At 38.9% G+C, this 15,500-nt stretch overlaps 1 protein-coding gene across 1 annotated transcript in view; it reads left to right on the forward strand.

The window, feature by feature from the left end:
• Positions 1-11,441, forward strand: part of LOC118340797 (potassium voltage-gated channel subfamily H member 5) — a 12,164-nt gene extending 723 nt beyond the window's left edge. The window contains exons 2-9 of the mRNA XM_035678934.1: positions 1,343-1,466; positions 2,055-2,161; positions 2,283-2,411; positions 3,227-3,345; positions 3,705-4,097; positions 4,902-5,331; positions 10,181-10,380; positions 11,175-11,441. Coding sequence (XP_035534827.1) covers positions 1,343-1,466; positions 2,055-2,161; positions 2,283-2,411; positions 3,227-3,345; positions 3,705-4,097; positions 4,902-5,331; positions 10,181-10,380; positions 11,175-11,441 — 1,769 coding nt within the window. The remainder of the gene's footprint in view (positions 1-1,342; positions 1,467-2,054; positions 2,162-2,282; positions 2,412-3,226; positions 3,346-3,704; positions 4,098-4,901; positions 5,332-10,180; positions 10,381-11,174) is intronic.
• The last annotated feature ends 4,059 nt before the right edge of the window (positions 11,442-15,500 follow it).

The raw sequence follows: 15,500 nt of genomic DNA on the forward strand, positions 1-15,500 counted from the left end.
AAGATTAGGTTTGCATACATTTCAAAGAGGGACTAATTAAAACATTTTAGGAGCTGTATAATGTGATTTGTGCGTATGGTGACTCAGTTACACTTTATTTGTCAGTATTTGTTGTTTATATTTCAGAAAGGTAATACTGTCATTAAAAATTCATTGTTGGATTGACAGTCTGCCTGGCAGACAGTATATTCCCCTCAGGAGTGAGGCTGAGCGTGTTTGAGATTGAAGGTTTTCATTATAAGTACAGATGAAGAGCACGATGTCAGACAAATTATTAAGAAAGATAATAAACCTAAATTAACTGTCTGAAAAGTTATTGCCCCCCTCTGTAATACATTTTAGGCAAATTTAGTCACAATAATCAGACGTCAAAACCCTGCAAAAGCCTGTAGAGTGGTTGCATTCATTACAGCATGAACTCATCTGACACTCCAGCATTAAGTTCAAGATAAACATGCAGATGCTTTAAATTTGACCACTTTAATGGTGACTGTTCAGTGTCCTCAGTCTTTTCTCCCGAGTGCAGCTCCCTCCAAACTGTTGTAAAGCCAGAGCACTTCATTAATATTTCATTAACATTATGGGTGGAACATAAACATTTCATCAACAACTATTTCTGCCCTCGTCTGATTACCACTGCTGTTTTAAATATTGATGATATTGTTTCTGTTATATGTGGTTATCAAAATTTTTTTAGTATTGGTAGAGTTTGCTTTATAGACTATTTCAGGTGAAGATTTACAGACACGCAGAGATTTTCTCTAATTCATGACACTGGTCAGCGGGAGTTATAGGAGATGGTAAATAAAGAAAACATCAAAATATCAGATTTTACCAACTATTATCTTATTGGAATTTACAACACAGCAGGCAAAAATATCAGTGGCAATACAGGAGAGTTTTGACTTGAAAATACTTGATACCACAAGCGTAAAGAAAAAGTATGTTCTTTAAAAATTGTGCCACAAATAAGTTAATTTCTGTAAAGCAGCTAACATTAAAACCACTTTAAAGTCAATACTTAATTGTCCAGATCCACTTTGTTTGAACCAATCTGACAGCATCCAATCAAGTTGCAGGATAGAACCATGAAAAATAAACGGTACATGAGTTTACTTGAAGTGTCACTTCGAAAAAATGATACCAAAGATAATTTTGTTTCATTTGTTCTGTTGTTAAAATGGCATTACATTTGGTGAGGAGCACATTATTACTCAAAAACTCAAAGTTTAGGACTCAGGACTTACTTGTGATTTGCAAAACAATGACTTGGTCCCACCTCTGGGTGTTGGTAGTGACTAGTTTTGTTTCAGACTGCTGTATTTTTTATGCTTTGTTGCAGAAACCAGTTTCCTGTTGGGAAATGCACAGATCGTTGAGTGGCCGGTTGTTTACAGCAATGATGGATTCTGCAAGCTGTCTGGATACCACAGAGCTGAAGTCATGCACAGGAGTAGCACGTGCAAGTAAGATGTTTTGTGTAGTATAATGACGTGAATGTGAACATACAGTAGAGGGTTTATATTTAAAATATATATATATATATTGGTGGCTCCATGTGGTCTAATGGTGTAGGCGTTTTGCATCAGGACCCATCAAGCGATTGATATTGTTTTAGTGAATATTGCACAGATAGATTGGAGTGTGCAGATTTTCTTTTTCACACTGGGTCTCAGCTCCAGCACTTCCAATAAGCCTTTATTTGGTGAGCTGGGATTTTTTATTATATCTGTTTATTTGACAGGGACTGCACTCATATCAACAGAAGAAAAAAATGTAATTGAGCCAGATTTTGCTGGTCTGATCTTTATAAGAAATATATCTTAGATCAACTAATTCAAAACAGACACAGCACCGGACATAAAATACTTGATCTTCCTGCTGTTATCTATAGAAAATGTGTCCACTGATTAGCATGAACGATAGAGAAATTTAGACAAAGTATTCAGTTCACTTACGTCTGTCTTTAATCATCTGACTTTCTTTCTTCATGACCACCTAATAACAACACGCTCCCTTTTGCTTGTTGTTATTCTTTCTCCCTAATTTTGCAGTTTCATGTATGGTGACCTGACTGATAAGAACACTATAGACAAAATCAGAAAGACCTTTGATAACTATGAGTCCCAGTTCTACGAGGTGCTGCTCTACACAAAGAATAGTGAGTATCACTGCTACATTAAATGCATGATTAAAAATGTTTTTTTATTCCTATTCGTCCCATTTGTTTAGGTACCGTTTTCCATTTCTCTCACAACTCTCATTTGAATTGTTTCCTACAGGAACACCAATATGGCTGTACATGCAGGTAGCTCCCATCAGAAATGAAAACGAGAAGGTGGTGCTTTTCCTCTGCACCTTCAGAGACATTACACTGTTCAAACAGCCAATTGAAGATGAAGCAACTAGAGGTAACAGAGTTCATAATCTTGTATCTAGACCAAAGGGTTTCAACCTGAATGCATTCAGTCAGTGTCAGTGTAGTCATGATAAATTGTTGGAGTTCATCCATTTCTGGCATTTTCCATTCTTATTGCATATACTAAAGGGTTAGAACACGTATTTATATCAAGTGAATGCTCATCAAGGTTCACCCATTGATATAAAAGCTCACCACAATGGAGGGTGCAGTGCAGCCGAAAGTCTCGAGCACACATGAATGACTGTGACTTAACAGACGTTTGTTTCCTGGTATGTAACATACAACTGTCCAGGTGTTGTGTGTGCGGGTCAGTGAACACCGGTCTCTGTGGTTCAGTGCCATGTCCCAGGGGATTAAGTGTGCCACTAAGACTTTTGCTAACATCAAGCAGAAACAAGGGACACTCAGACCACATGGAAATGTATGAACATACTGACTGTACACAGAGGGAATAAAAGAACACAGTCCCTTTTTAATGCAAAATTAAACCAGATGACAAGATTTGGCTGGTTTTACAGTGAAGATCTGAACACCGTCAAGTCCTATTCAGCATAAAGTCAATGTGCTATCATCTTTTGTTGCTGAATCACATTGCATTGTTGATTATAGAGAGGAATATACTGGAATGTTTACATAGAATATATTTGGGTGATGTACAATACCATAATGTTCCTTTCTGTACAGAAATGCAGTTAAAGGTCCAGATGTATTGAAAAGTCTGCCAGCATGATGCATTCATGCACAATCATATATATTGGAAATATGACTTTCCTAAAGTGAATGTCTGTCTTTTTGTCTCTTAAGCCGGATGGACAAAGTTCGCCAGACTAACCCGGGCACTGACCAACAATCGCAACCTGGTGCAGCAGTTACCACCGCTGAGCAAGGCGGAGGTCAGCCACAAGCCCTCCAGACTGGCTGAGGTGAGCAGCATCCAGGTCTAAAAGAAGAGATTGTTTTCGAATGTATCTACTTCAAAATACCTCAAGTTAAATCAACAAAGTGTCCTAAAGATAGAATCTTAAAAGAATATTTTTTTCCAATCAAGTCACGAGTATACTTCCCAAGGAAAAATCCACCCTAAAATTGAATCGCAAGGTTACAAAGCACATCTATGGAAACTTTTGGTCCATATTGTTGTATGATGACATTATATTACAGTAAGTCAGTATTACTATCCCAGCTACCATTGAGTTTAATGGTAATCATCAGGTAAAGATCAGACCACTCTTGTACACGTGATTCTGTCCTCATGATGGTAAATGTTCCCTGTCAATGAAAGGCTCTCCAGCTGGGATCAGACATTCTGCCTCAGTACAAACAGGAGGCCCCTAAGACCCCTCCACACATTATCCTCCACTACTGCACCTTCAAGACCACCTGGGACTGGGTCATCCTCATCCTCACCTTTTACACCGCCATCATGGTGCCCTATAACGTCTCCTTTAAGACAAAGCAAAACAATCTGGCTTGGCTGGTGCTGGACAGTGTCGTAGACGTCATCTTCCTGATCGACATCGTGCTCAACTTCCACACCACCTTTGTGGGTCCTGCCGGGGAAGTCATTTCAGACGCAAAGCTGATACGCATGAATTACATGAAGACGTGGTTTGTCATCGACCTGCTGTCCTGTCTGCCCTACGATATAATCAACGCCTTTGACAATGTTGAGGAGGTGGGTGAATTTCAAACCTGCTCTTTAAGTGGAGGATGATTTTTTGGACAATTCTTCTCTTTGGGGATTGATTTATTGTTAAAATGTCTATTAAAAATGGTACTTAACACTGCATTTAAATAACAAGACATTTCTTATTGCCTGTCTTTATGAAGGAGGTCATCACATCTGCTTCTTCAGCAAGTCATCTCCGCGAGTCTTCACATTTCCACAGGAATACCACACGGACAGAAGACTCTGTGCTCACAGTAAGGAAAAGCTGCTAACCAACTTATTACTTTAAATTATCTTTTTTGTGATTACATTTTCCTTTATATGTATAGAACATACATACAGAAAGAAACAAACTTCAAGGGACATATGTGTCGGACAAACATGATGATAGTGTAGCATTTATATACTAAAGAGCTTAATATTTCCCTCAGGAGTTGTGGGAGACCAAAACAGAGCTAAAAGGAGAGTTATAGATTGATAGTTGAAATAATCTGCGATCTCTGAGAAATAGACAAAAAAAAAAATTCTATTGATTAATATGGGTCGATAAAATGTCAGAAAACACAATTTCTCAAAACTTAAGTTGACACATTTAGATTGCTTTTTTTTTTCCAGTCACCAGTCTAAAACCTAAAACATTCAGTTTAATATCATAGAAGAATTAAAAAACAGCAGCAAATAAACAAGTTAATTTTTGTTAAATTCCTTAAATGATTGATCAATCATCAAATTATTTGCTGATTAATCTTCGACCAATTATTTCACCTCAATGATGTCCGACTCACATCTTCCACCTGTATCTCATTGTAGGGTCTCAGCAGCCTGTTCAGCTCCCTAAAGGTGATCCGCCTGTTGCGGTTGGGCCGAGTGGCCCGGAAGTTGGACCACTACCTGGAGTACGGAGCAGCTGTCCTGGTCCTGCTGGTGTGTGTTTTTGGTCTGGTGGCCCACTGGCTAGCTTGCATCTGGTACAGCATTGGGGACTACGAGGTAATCGATGAAACCACCAACACCATTAAGACAGACAGCTGGCTCTACCAGCTGGCTCTAAGCATTGGGACTCCTTACCGCTACAACGTCAGTGGTACAGGACAGTGGGAAGGTGGTCCCAACAAGGACACGTTGTACATTTCTTCTCTGTACTTTACCATGACGAGTCTCACCACCATTGGATTTGGCAACATTGCTCCGGCCACAGATGGCGAGAAGATTTTCTCCGTGGCTATGATGATGGTGGGCTGTAAGTACTTGATTACTTTCCAATATTAAAGGGTAATTCCAGTATTTTTACATACATACAAAAACTACAAAGTACAAAAAGCTTTGGAATTGTCAAGTAGATCGCCTCAGCTGGGAGCTGCAAAACAGGCTGCAATGTAATCCTTGGGGGCAAATGCACCTGTCAAAGTACGTTCTCTGAAAGTGCTTGTGTTTGCCACTGACAGGCTCGGACTGTTTGTTTCCATTATGTCCGACAACATAATGGAAAGGATCCCTTGGAGATAGACTGATTTGTAAGATCCTGTTTAACCAGAAACAGCTGTTAGACTCCAGACTCCATTGAGAAAAATAGTAATTTTTCCCTGCTAAACACAGGAGTTGCTGGTCTACCACTGCCTTGATCGGTTAGTTTGTTTGTACTATTGTGTGACTTTGTTGGTTTGAAGGGTTAGTTCGGCTCCAAGTCTTCCAATAAGGTGATAAAAACACCGGAATTACCCTTATTTATTTAAAATATTTTATGACAGATGTGCTTTCTTTCTTTCTTTCTCATTGTAAAATTGCAATGTTTCTAAATCCCTTGAAAAAAAACACGTCTAATAGATCTGATATTACATAACAAATAGTATCATTCTTTCACTACTGTTGGTATGAGTGGTTAATGGAGCAGTAAATACAGATACACACAAGCTCTTTTTACCCCATAAACACACACATTTAAACAACTTCCAATTAACACAAGGCCTCCACTGTCTCTTGTTGTCTTCCAAGCCTCTGACAAATAGCACAAATATATCAATTCCCAGTGGACAGTTTGTCAAGTGAAATTCAAGCTAAGCTTTTCAAAACTGCTTAAATCAAAGTGACCACTGTTTTTCTTTTTCAGTGGACATACAGCACAACCTTGACACTCCGAATCAATCTGAGTAGAGACAAAGAAAAGCAGCCCCACTGTTGTTTCAGTGGTGTACAGTATGAAGGCAATATGTGCTGAAACACTACAAAAAAGAAAAGGTTGCATCAGAATTTTGATTATGCACTCTTTCTTCAGACATGCCCCAGTTTGGACACTGGTATTTTAGCCATTATGGTATTAAGTTCATGCTCAAGCCAGCTGGATGTTGTATATTTAACACTGTTTGGTAATGTGCAAAAAAAAAATCCTAATCAACATAAAAAAGATTTGAACAATTTGACATTTTTGTCATTCAAACTTTGTCTGAGCTGTGTCATTCAGGGCTAATATTATCTATATAGTCTAGGGCTATCCCAGCTTTATTGTGGCCACGAGGTGTTGAGCAAACTGCAAAAGGCAGAAAATTAATGTTTAAGCCGTAAGTGAGGCAGTGGAAACAGTGGTTGTCCAACTTTTTGGGCGCCCCCCAATCCATTAGCCAGGTCCTTACTGCCCCGCATCAAATAAAATGTGGGCTAATTGTCCTTCCTCAATATTAATGTTGATTATTATTCTGTTATATTATTTATTATATATTTAATTATTTATATATTATTATTACATTTTAGTTATGGCTTTTTCATTTGTGTTGGGGCTTTCGCAGTTCATTTGACACCTCTGGGCCACCGTACAGCTAGCTATCTACAACAAGGGTTAGTGTAACAGTGACAGCTGCCTATAAAGAGCGATTATCTGTTATCTGCCTTAGGAAGGTAATTTATAATTGGCATATGACAGCAGAAGAACATCTGTGTAGAAATAAACACTTTTAAATCTGCCCATCACTCTAAAGCAAATGATACATAAATCATTTGATTCTGTTTTCATTTCATTCATGCATTCATTCATTCATTCATAATGTGCCAGTGCACACTTGCAGGCGCCGAAACAATCTGGATGCATTTACTTGCATGCTAGACTCGATAATGTGCTCCACAGCCCGGCTGGCTATCTGACGGTTGCCAGTAAAGCAACATATGGTGTAGATGTTGTACTGGTTCAGGAGAATCTGCACAGACGTAAAGTACAATTGAAGCTCAGTAGGATCAACACATAAGGGGTTCCTATGGATAGGCATGTGGTGGCTTAGTATTTTTAGCTGCTGCCCCATGTAAATGGTAATTTAAAAATATATATATATTGATACAAAGAAGAAGGATAAATGAGACTTGTGGTTCATTCATTTTTTTTCTCTCTCTAAAAATCACCAGCCCACGTGACAAGCCTGCTGTACACGGTTACACAGTTCTTGTTGTGGTGATCTAGCCAGGATCACCTTGTTAAACTATGTTAATGATATCAGTAGGACAGGAAGGAAGGAATCAGCCTTAGATCATAAAATATTCAGGACTGAGGCTGAATCCATCCCAGTCTTTCAACCTGGATTTAAATTAAATCTACTTTTCTTATTCATCAGGGACAATTCACATAAATTGATTTCATGATATGATAACAATGTGCCAGATTTATCCAAATGATTAGTTTTCATCTGTTGTCCCATCAGGACACGTTAAAATAAGCAGTATATTTGTGATTAATCCGAAAAGAACCGTTAATTCCTGGACAATGAAGCTGCCATTTAAAATTTTGCATACATAAATATTTATTTTATGCTCGACAGTATTCTGTAATTCATAGGCTCGCTTGACTCTGGTCGTGTAATTCACATTTAGCCGCAGCCTCAGTGTTTGAACCACTGGGGAGAGTTTAAGTCTCGGCTTTGTTGATAATAAAAAGTGACATGTTCAGCGCCCATCACATCCTGCTCTATGAGGGTGAGGGTCTGAAGGTTAGTCATTACTACCCTCCATCAGAAAGGAACTGGTTTTGTGTTAATTCACTCATACGGAAATTATTTGGGTGTGTTTAAACTCAAGGAATAATGTTTTTTATATTATCAAATTGCTCTGTCACTGATGCTTAATGCAGAAGGCTACTTTCATGCTTATATAAACTGATAAAGTGAGTCCAGGTAAAAGCCACACACACATTTTTTTATAAATTCTGTATATTTGTTGGTTTTGATTCCAGATCTGGTTGAGTTGAAGGTTTAGATGAGACACAACTGTGAATTAGATCAAGATCAAGCTTATTATGTAGAGTCTTGTGTAACACAAACTCACATGTGATAGACTGTAGCATGTTGTATAACACTACTGTCTTATAAACAGCTGCCTTAATAGTCTTTCAGAGTCATATTTCTACATTTACATTAAAACTATGTGTGATTTAGGGAGCGCTGAACGTTAGAGTCACCACATCAAATGTTTCATTCACAAAAACGAGTCTCAAGTAAAAGTCAAAGCAACCTCCTTTAAATGGCTTCAAACCTCTTTATAAAAATAGAAAATCTATTTATATCTATCTGTCTTATTTTCATCACCCACTACAGTTACAGTAATAGCTTCACCTTTAGTGTCACTGCCTCCACTGTCAGCCTTTTTTTTGTTACAGCTCCTCCGTCACGACTCTTATTCGCTCTCTAACCTTTGGCCCACTCCTCTAAAACAGCATGTAAAGTGATGCAATAAAACAGTGAGGGAAACCCAAACTGACAGCCACGCTTCAAGGTTTGTACTTACAGAAAGTAAACACCCAGTACTCTTGTGGTGTTTCGATCACGAAGATCACTCAGTCACACTGAACTGTCTGGTTCAATTACGGCCGATAAATCTCCTGCTACAGATACAGTAATTATGCGAGAGGAATAGGAAAAGGGAGAGTTTGCCTGCAGGCTCAAGTGTAGTAAAAGGACAATGAGCCATCACGTTAGATATGTATCCTAACCTCTGTGATCCTGCTGCGGCGACTGGAGACGACTCTTTCCTCTTGAGTGGGTAAAACCTCACGATAAGAGATACTGACTGACTCTTTGAGGTCACTGCAGTGCTGCAGCACAGTACTCTTACCGAGGAAATGTGCATAATGAATTACACTACAAAGACTCAATCCACCACTTGTTATACGTGTGTGTTAACTGTTAAGAGAACTAAGTATACAGTGTTATGCTGGGACTGTAGACTATTTACAGCAAAATAAATTATTTTGCAGAATCACATAATTTGCACTAGCAGCAGTTTTTAGCCAAATGATCAGTAGTAGTGAAATATCATTGTTTACTTTATTTGTATTTATCAAGCATTATGTCACATGGTCACCAACATTCACTACAATGTTTCTATTATGAAACCAATTCCCTTAACTTTTACCCTTAAAATTCAATGGATTTACACAATCATAATTATGTAATTAAGGTATTTGTGATAAGAAAAAATGAAAATATTTTCCTTAATAATAGATAATAATAGATAATGCTTTGTAATATATTTATTGACAGATTATATGCACAGTTTGGGTTTAAACCCCTAAAATTGTCCCCTAAAACATTAAAACAGTCTTTTAGTTTATACGTTTTACCTTAAGTTTGAAGGGGTTTTTACTCAGTAGAGACTAAATATGCATAGAATATATGGATATATCTTACTATGTTACTTTAACCTATTCATTGATTATTTCTGTGGTCAAGTTGAGCTTAATTTGCACCATGATTGAAAAAAAAAATAGTCCATTAAAGGTGCTAGACATATTATGTGTTTTTGTATTTTTGTTTACTCCCTTAAACCTTAAAACATGCATATAATCCAATAAAAAATAACTAATAATTAAACCCAATTTGAGGTGACATACCTGAATACTGTTTGCAAAACAAATCCTGTAAAATATAATAAATATTTAGACCTGAAAACATTTCAGACCTTTATGTGAAACCAAAATCTCAATCATCCCAAATGATTTACTAGAATAAAACCTATCCTCCTGTCCTATGATGCTGAATGAATCAGCCCTAAATGTCCCCCTGTTTGCAAGGCTGCTTTGTTTTTGCCTGACTTTTGCCTTCCGTCTTTTGTTTCAGCGCTGCTTTACGCAACCATTTTTGGAAATGTCACCACCATCTTCCAGCAGATGTACACCAACACAAATCGCTACCATGAGATGCTCAACAATGTGCGCGACTTCCTGAAGCTTTATCAGGTTCCCAAAGGTCTGAGTGAGAGGGTCATGGACTTCATCGTCTCCACCTGGGCCATGTCTAAGGGCATTGACACAGATAGGGTATGGATCTAACAAACACCTGTGACCACAACAACACCTTATTCTCATAATGTATCTAATATATACTATAAATAAAATTGGAATATTCTAGTTATCACAATGCACTGCTTGGAAAGAGTTTTGCAGTGGCTACATGTGTGTCTAAAGTCCAAAGTTAAACTGATGCACAGCTCTGTGCATCTGAACGCTATCAAAACAGTATCATAAAACATGTATGTGCAGGGTTGACAGATGTGGCAATATGAACAATAACGAGCCTCAAAGGTCACAGCAGATCACTGAGTTTACTCGCTGACACTCAGGAACTCAGTGAAACTTTGCTGGATCGCGTGCACCTAGAGGTTCCTGCAGCTCTGGAAAGAGACGCCAGATAAGTGTTAGTGAGTTATATTTTTGCTAAGCTACGGCCAAAGTAATAGCGGATTTGTATTTTAATCAGCAATAATTAATTAAATGAAAGACACCCTGAAGTAGCCATGTGTGTATTGGTGTGTTTTTATAATGTACTAGCCCACATTTATTAAAGGCTTGTTGTTTAACCATCCACTTGAAACTCTTGAGTGCCTAGAATTTGATTTCTATGTCACAACCTACCCATTGATAAGAGCATACAGAAATGAATTAACTAGTCCCTGGGATTGGTGACCTAAAACATCTGCCTGTTTCTGCTTCAGTTGTTTTATCTTACCTTACTGACTCCCTTAAAGATAGGAAATACAATAAAAAACCTTTGACTGCTTTGAACCAGTAATGATACGTGATTAACTGCTCTGATATCTCACCATCTTTCTCAGGTTCTCTCAATTTGTCCCAAGGACATGCGGGCAGACATCTGCGTTCACCTGAACAGGCAGGTGTTCAACGACCACCCGGCATTTCGTCTGGCCAGCGATGGCTGTCTGCGCTCTCTAGCTGTGGAGTTTCAGACCACACACTGTGCACCCGGAGACCTCATCTTCCATATTGGAGAGAGTGTCGACACCCTCTGCTTTGTGGTCTCTGGGTCACTAGAAGTCATCCAGGATGATGAGGTTATCGCAATACTTGGTAATCAAACGTAATATTATGAGTACACAAGGCCACCTTTTATCTGTCCCTGTTGGCCGAGATAAAACTAGAGCAAAGGTTACCTGAGTGCAAAGACTTTTAGGTTATCCTCTACCTGAATATAAGCAATATACGTTGTCTGGCTCACTGAAAGCTCTAAAGTTTACTATTACATTACTGTGGTCCCCTGAAATTTGTCACATGAGTTATTTATGTCAACACTTTTCCCCGTTATAAACACAGTGATAATGTCTGGCTCCATCCAGGTAAAGGTGATGTGTTTGGAGATGTGTTCTGGAAAGAGACCACGCTGGCCCGGGCTTGTGCAAATGTACGAGCTTTGACTTACTGTGACCTGCACGTCATCAGGAGAGAAGCTCTGATGAGGGTGCTGGACTTTTACACGGCATTCGCCAACACATTCTCCCGCAACCTCATCCTCACCTGCAATCTACGAAAACGGGTAAAAAGGACTAAAACTCTTCAACTCCTCCTGGAAAGTGTAGCTGTTGTTCACTGTTGTATGTAAAACATAGTAGTTCCTTTAAGGTTAAAACCAGTAAACCCAAGATTATTTATTGATTTTGAAATATTTTTGGGGGGGATTTTATGTCTTTATTAGAGAGCAGAGAGTAAAAGTGTAACAGGAAGTAAAAGTCTTAAACCCTAGACCGCCAAAGTGCCCTGCAGTGGTGGAATGTAACTAAGTACTTTTACTCAAGTACTATACAAATTCAGGGTACATATTATTAGTATATACTACTATATATTATTAGTTTCTAAGAAACTTTACTGTATGTTTCTACTCAACTTCATCTCAGAGGTACATATAGTACTTTTATTCCACTACATTTAACAGTTAAAGTTACTTCTTAAGATAAATAAACTATTTAACATTTTTCTTGGTTTAGCTGAAAATGCATTGTCACAAAGGGCTGTTTATCTGAGCTCATAAAACGTTTACTTTTTTACTGTGGTTCTCACAGCGATTTGATATATGATTATATAATATTATGCTTTGCTGTAGATTAAACTACCCAACAGTATATAAATTAGTTCAAATGAGTTCAACCTTAAACAACTTCCAGCAGTAAAATGCAACATCCACGTTAATGAAGCAGTAATAAAAAACATCATATATAATAGTAAAACAGTCACAGGGACCATTTTACTGCAGAAAGACACCAGTGTGTAACATTTAGGAGGATATATTGGCAGTAATAAAATATAATATTCATAGGTGTGTTTTCATTAGAGTATAATCACCTGAAAATAAGAATCATCAGAAATAAGTATTCTTTGAGTCCAAATTAAGACTTTTATTAATATTTGATAGAGCTTATTCCATGCTTTACATATGAATCCAATTAAGGCATTGAGATGTATTACTGTGCAGTCTTGATAGTAACTTTCTCATATAACTCTGTAATATTATCCTATGGGATCATACATTCTTAATGAATATTCCCTTTAAAGTCAGTATGGTACATATGATGTGCTGTGCTCTTTGTTCAGGACTTGGTCATATGAAATACCTCTGAGGTACAGTAGATTTTATACGAGAAGCTTTTGAAAAGAATCACATTTACTTAATATAATCTGTATATCTAGAATAGCAACCCTAAGTTAACAAAACAAACACAGTCATACTATAACAGTGTGTTTATAAGATGTCCAGGGTTCTAATGATTTTATAATGTTTTAAATAACTATATGCATTTAATTTCCCCTCTGACTTCTCTAGTTTATTACAGCTCCACTATAAAGAGGTCTTATATAATCATATATACTGAAGTCAAACAGCCTCAGTGAAGCAGCTCTACATCTAAACAATTTCGAGGCAAATTGTGGCAACATGTTCAAAGATTTATGGCTTTTACTTAAAATATATTCAATGAAAACAAAGCCATCTATTATTCATTTGAGCAGCTTTAGAAACTGCGTATGTTTAAGATTTACTCTGTGCTTCTGTTGTTCAGTTAACTTGCATGTGCATGAATGAGCATCTAAACTGCACATAAACACCAGCTCAAATGCATTTGCTTGCAGTTATTTGTTGGGATGAACTCTCTTGCTCATGGGCACCTCAGCAAAATTGGATCAGGATTAGACCAAGAAACTTCTGGTTTTTAATATAATAATCAACAGATGAGTTATAATATTTTTGAAATATGTTATGAAAGAAGTTGACGACTGGTAGTTTTTGTCAACATGGGGGGTTTAATCATTCATTTAACAATCAATCATAATAATCAATTTGGAATTTGGAAAACATTGTATTGATAGTTACTCTCACAGTTTCTTCAACATCATCGATCAAAATGCAAAGTCCAAGAAAGAAAAGACAGAAGCTGAGACGATCAACATTTCCTCTCTTTGTCTTCTGAGAGAATCAGAAACTCTTAGGGACTCAATATCACTCCATTATTGCTCCATTTACAGTTTCCCTTGTGCATTGCTGCTTTCAAGTCTTTAATATTTCAACATACATACTGCAGCAGGTCTGGATGGTTACCCTTGACTTAAAGCTGCATTATATATGTATATTCTGCAGAGCTTTACTATTGTAATTTAAATGTGTACATCCCACCCTCCTCTCGTGCAGATAATCTTCAGAAAGATTGCTGATGTGAAGAGGGAGCAGGAGCGCCAGAGGAACGAGGTGGCTCTCTCCATTCCTGAAGACCACCCGGTACGCAAACTGTTCCAGAGGTTCAGACAGCAGAGAGACGCTGAAACACCAGGAGAGTCTCACACTTACTTTGATCATAACTGTGTGCAGGTGGAGCCGCAGCACCACCATCGCTCCGACTCAAACTCTTACACGCAGTGTCAGTCTGTATCTTCTCAGCAGGAGTACAGCTCCACGGTGCAGAATAATGCACCCTGCACAGGAGGAGGAGGGGGTGCAGGCAGTGTGGCTGCATCTTCACAAGCATTTGTCCACACTGAGGAGTCTGAGCAAACCTGCACACAAGAGGCCGGGGAGTCGATACCAAGGCCTTGTGTGGAGAGTCAGCTTTGTCAGAGGGTCAGAACCCCTGTACGGAGCAGTGGGGCAGGCGGGGAGAGAGCTGTAAGTGTCGTAGCCAGCGGCAAAGGTGCTCGAGGCTGGGCAAAGTTTAAAACTGCCGCTTCAGCCGCACCACCCGCACCACTGCCTCCTGCTGTCCAGCAAGAAAAGCAGCCCCAGAAAGCAGAGGAGTGGCCCAAAGGATCACAGTCCTCAGAGCAGTTAGCAGCTGCCAACAAGAACCAGGATTCGGAGGAGATGGCGAGCGCAGAGGGTGGCAGCAGCACCGGAGAAGCAGGTGAAGAAACAAGTGCCCTGCACAAAACGGACTCCTGTGACAGTGGAATCACAAAGAGCGATCTACGCATAGACCGGGCTGGAGATTCAAGAAGCTCCTTTGAAAGAAGCCCTATGGAAAAGAGCCCCATGGAGAAGAACCCATTCGAGCACAGTCTCGGGGTCGACTCCCTCAAACACTCTTTCGTCCAGCCGGTGTCCGAACAAGCGCTCCTTCAAGCGACCCTGCACGAGGCCAAGCTGGATCTGAAGGGCGACATTCAGAGCCTGAGCGGTCGCCTATCAGTCCTCGAATCTCAGGTGAGCGAGATCCTCAGGCTGCTGTCGATAAAAAGAAGACTCTCACTGCCACCGACGTCCTCCCCGAGGGCCAGAGTGAAAAGTCAAGAACCGTTTGCTGCCTCCAAGCCTGTCACACCGGAAGTAGATGATGGGCCTTTTTGAATTTACTGATAAACAGATTTATAAGAAGCACCAGTTTGCATGTCCTGCTGGACTCTGGCCCACCAAAGACATTTCTTACATTAAACACTTGACTGCATGCAGAAATCCCTTTTATGTTATGTTAGCACTACAAAAACCCAGGGATTATTCTAAAAGATGATCATTTTATGATCCTGTGTGTGCTACGTTTGAGAATGCCAAGAAGGAACAGGAACAATTGCTGAACAAACAATAAAAAAACACTTGTTGCTTTATTTATTGCTAGGGAATTAGTACATTTTTACAAGCATTATAAATCAACATAGAGCTACATACCTCA

The sequence above is a fragment of the Morone saxatilis genome, unplaced genomic scaffold (genome assembly GCF_004916995.1).
Source record: "Morone saxatilis isolate NCDOM2014 unplaced genomic scaffold, NCSU_SB_2.0 Contig7, whole genome shotgun sequence".
NCBI lineage: Eukaryota > Metazoa > Chordata > Actinopteri > Moronidae > Morone > Morone saxatilis.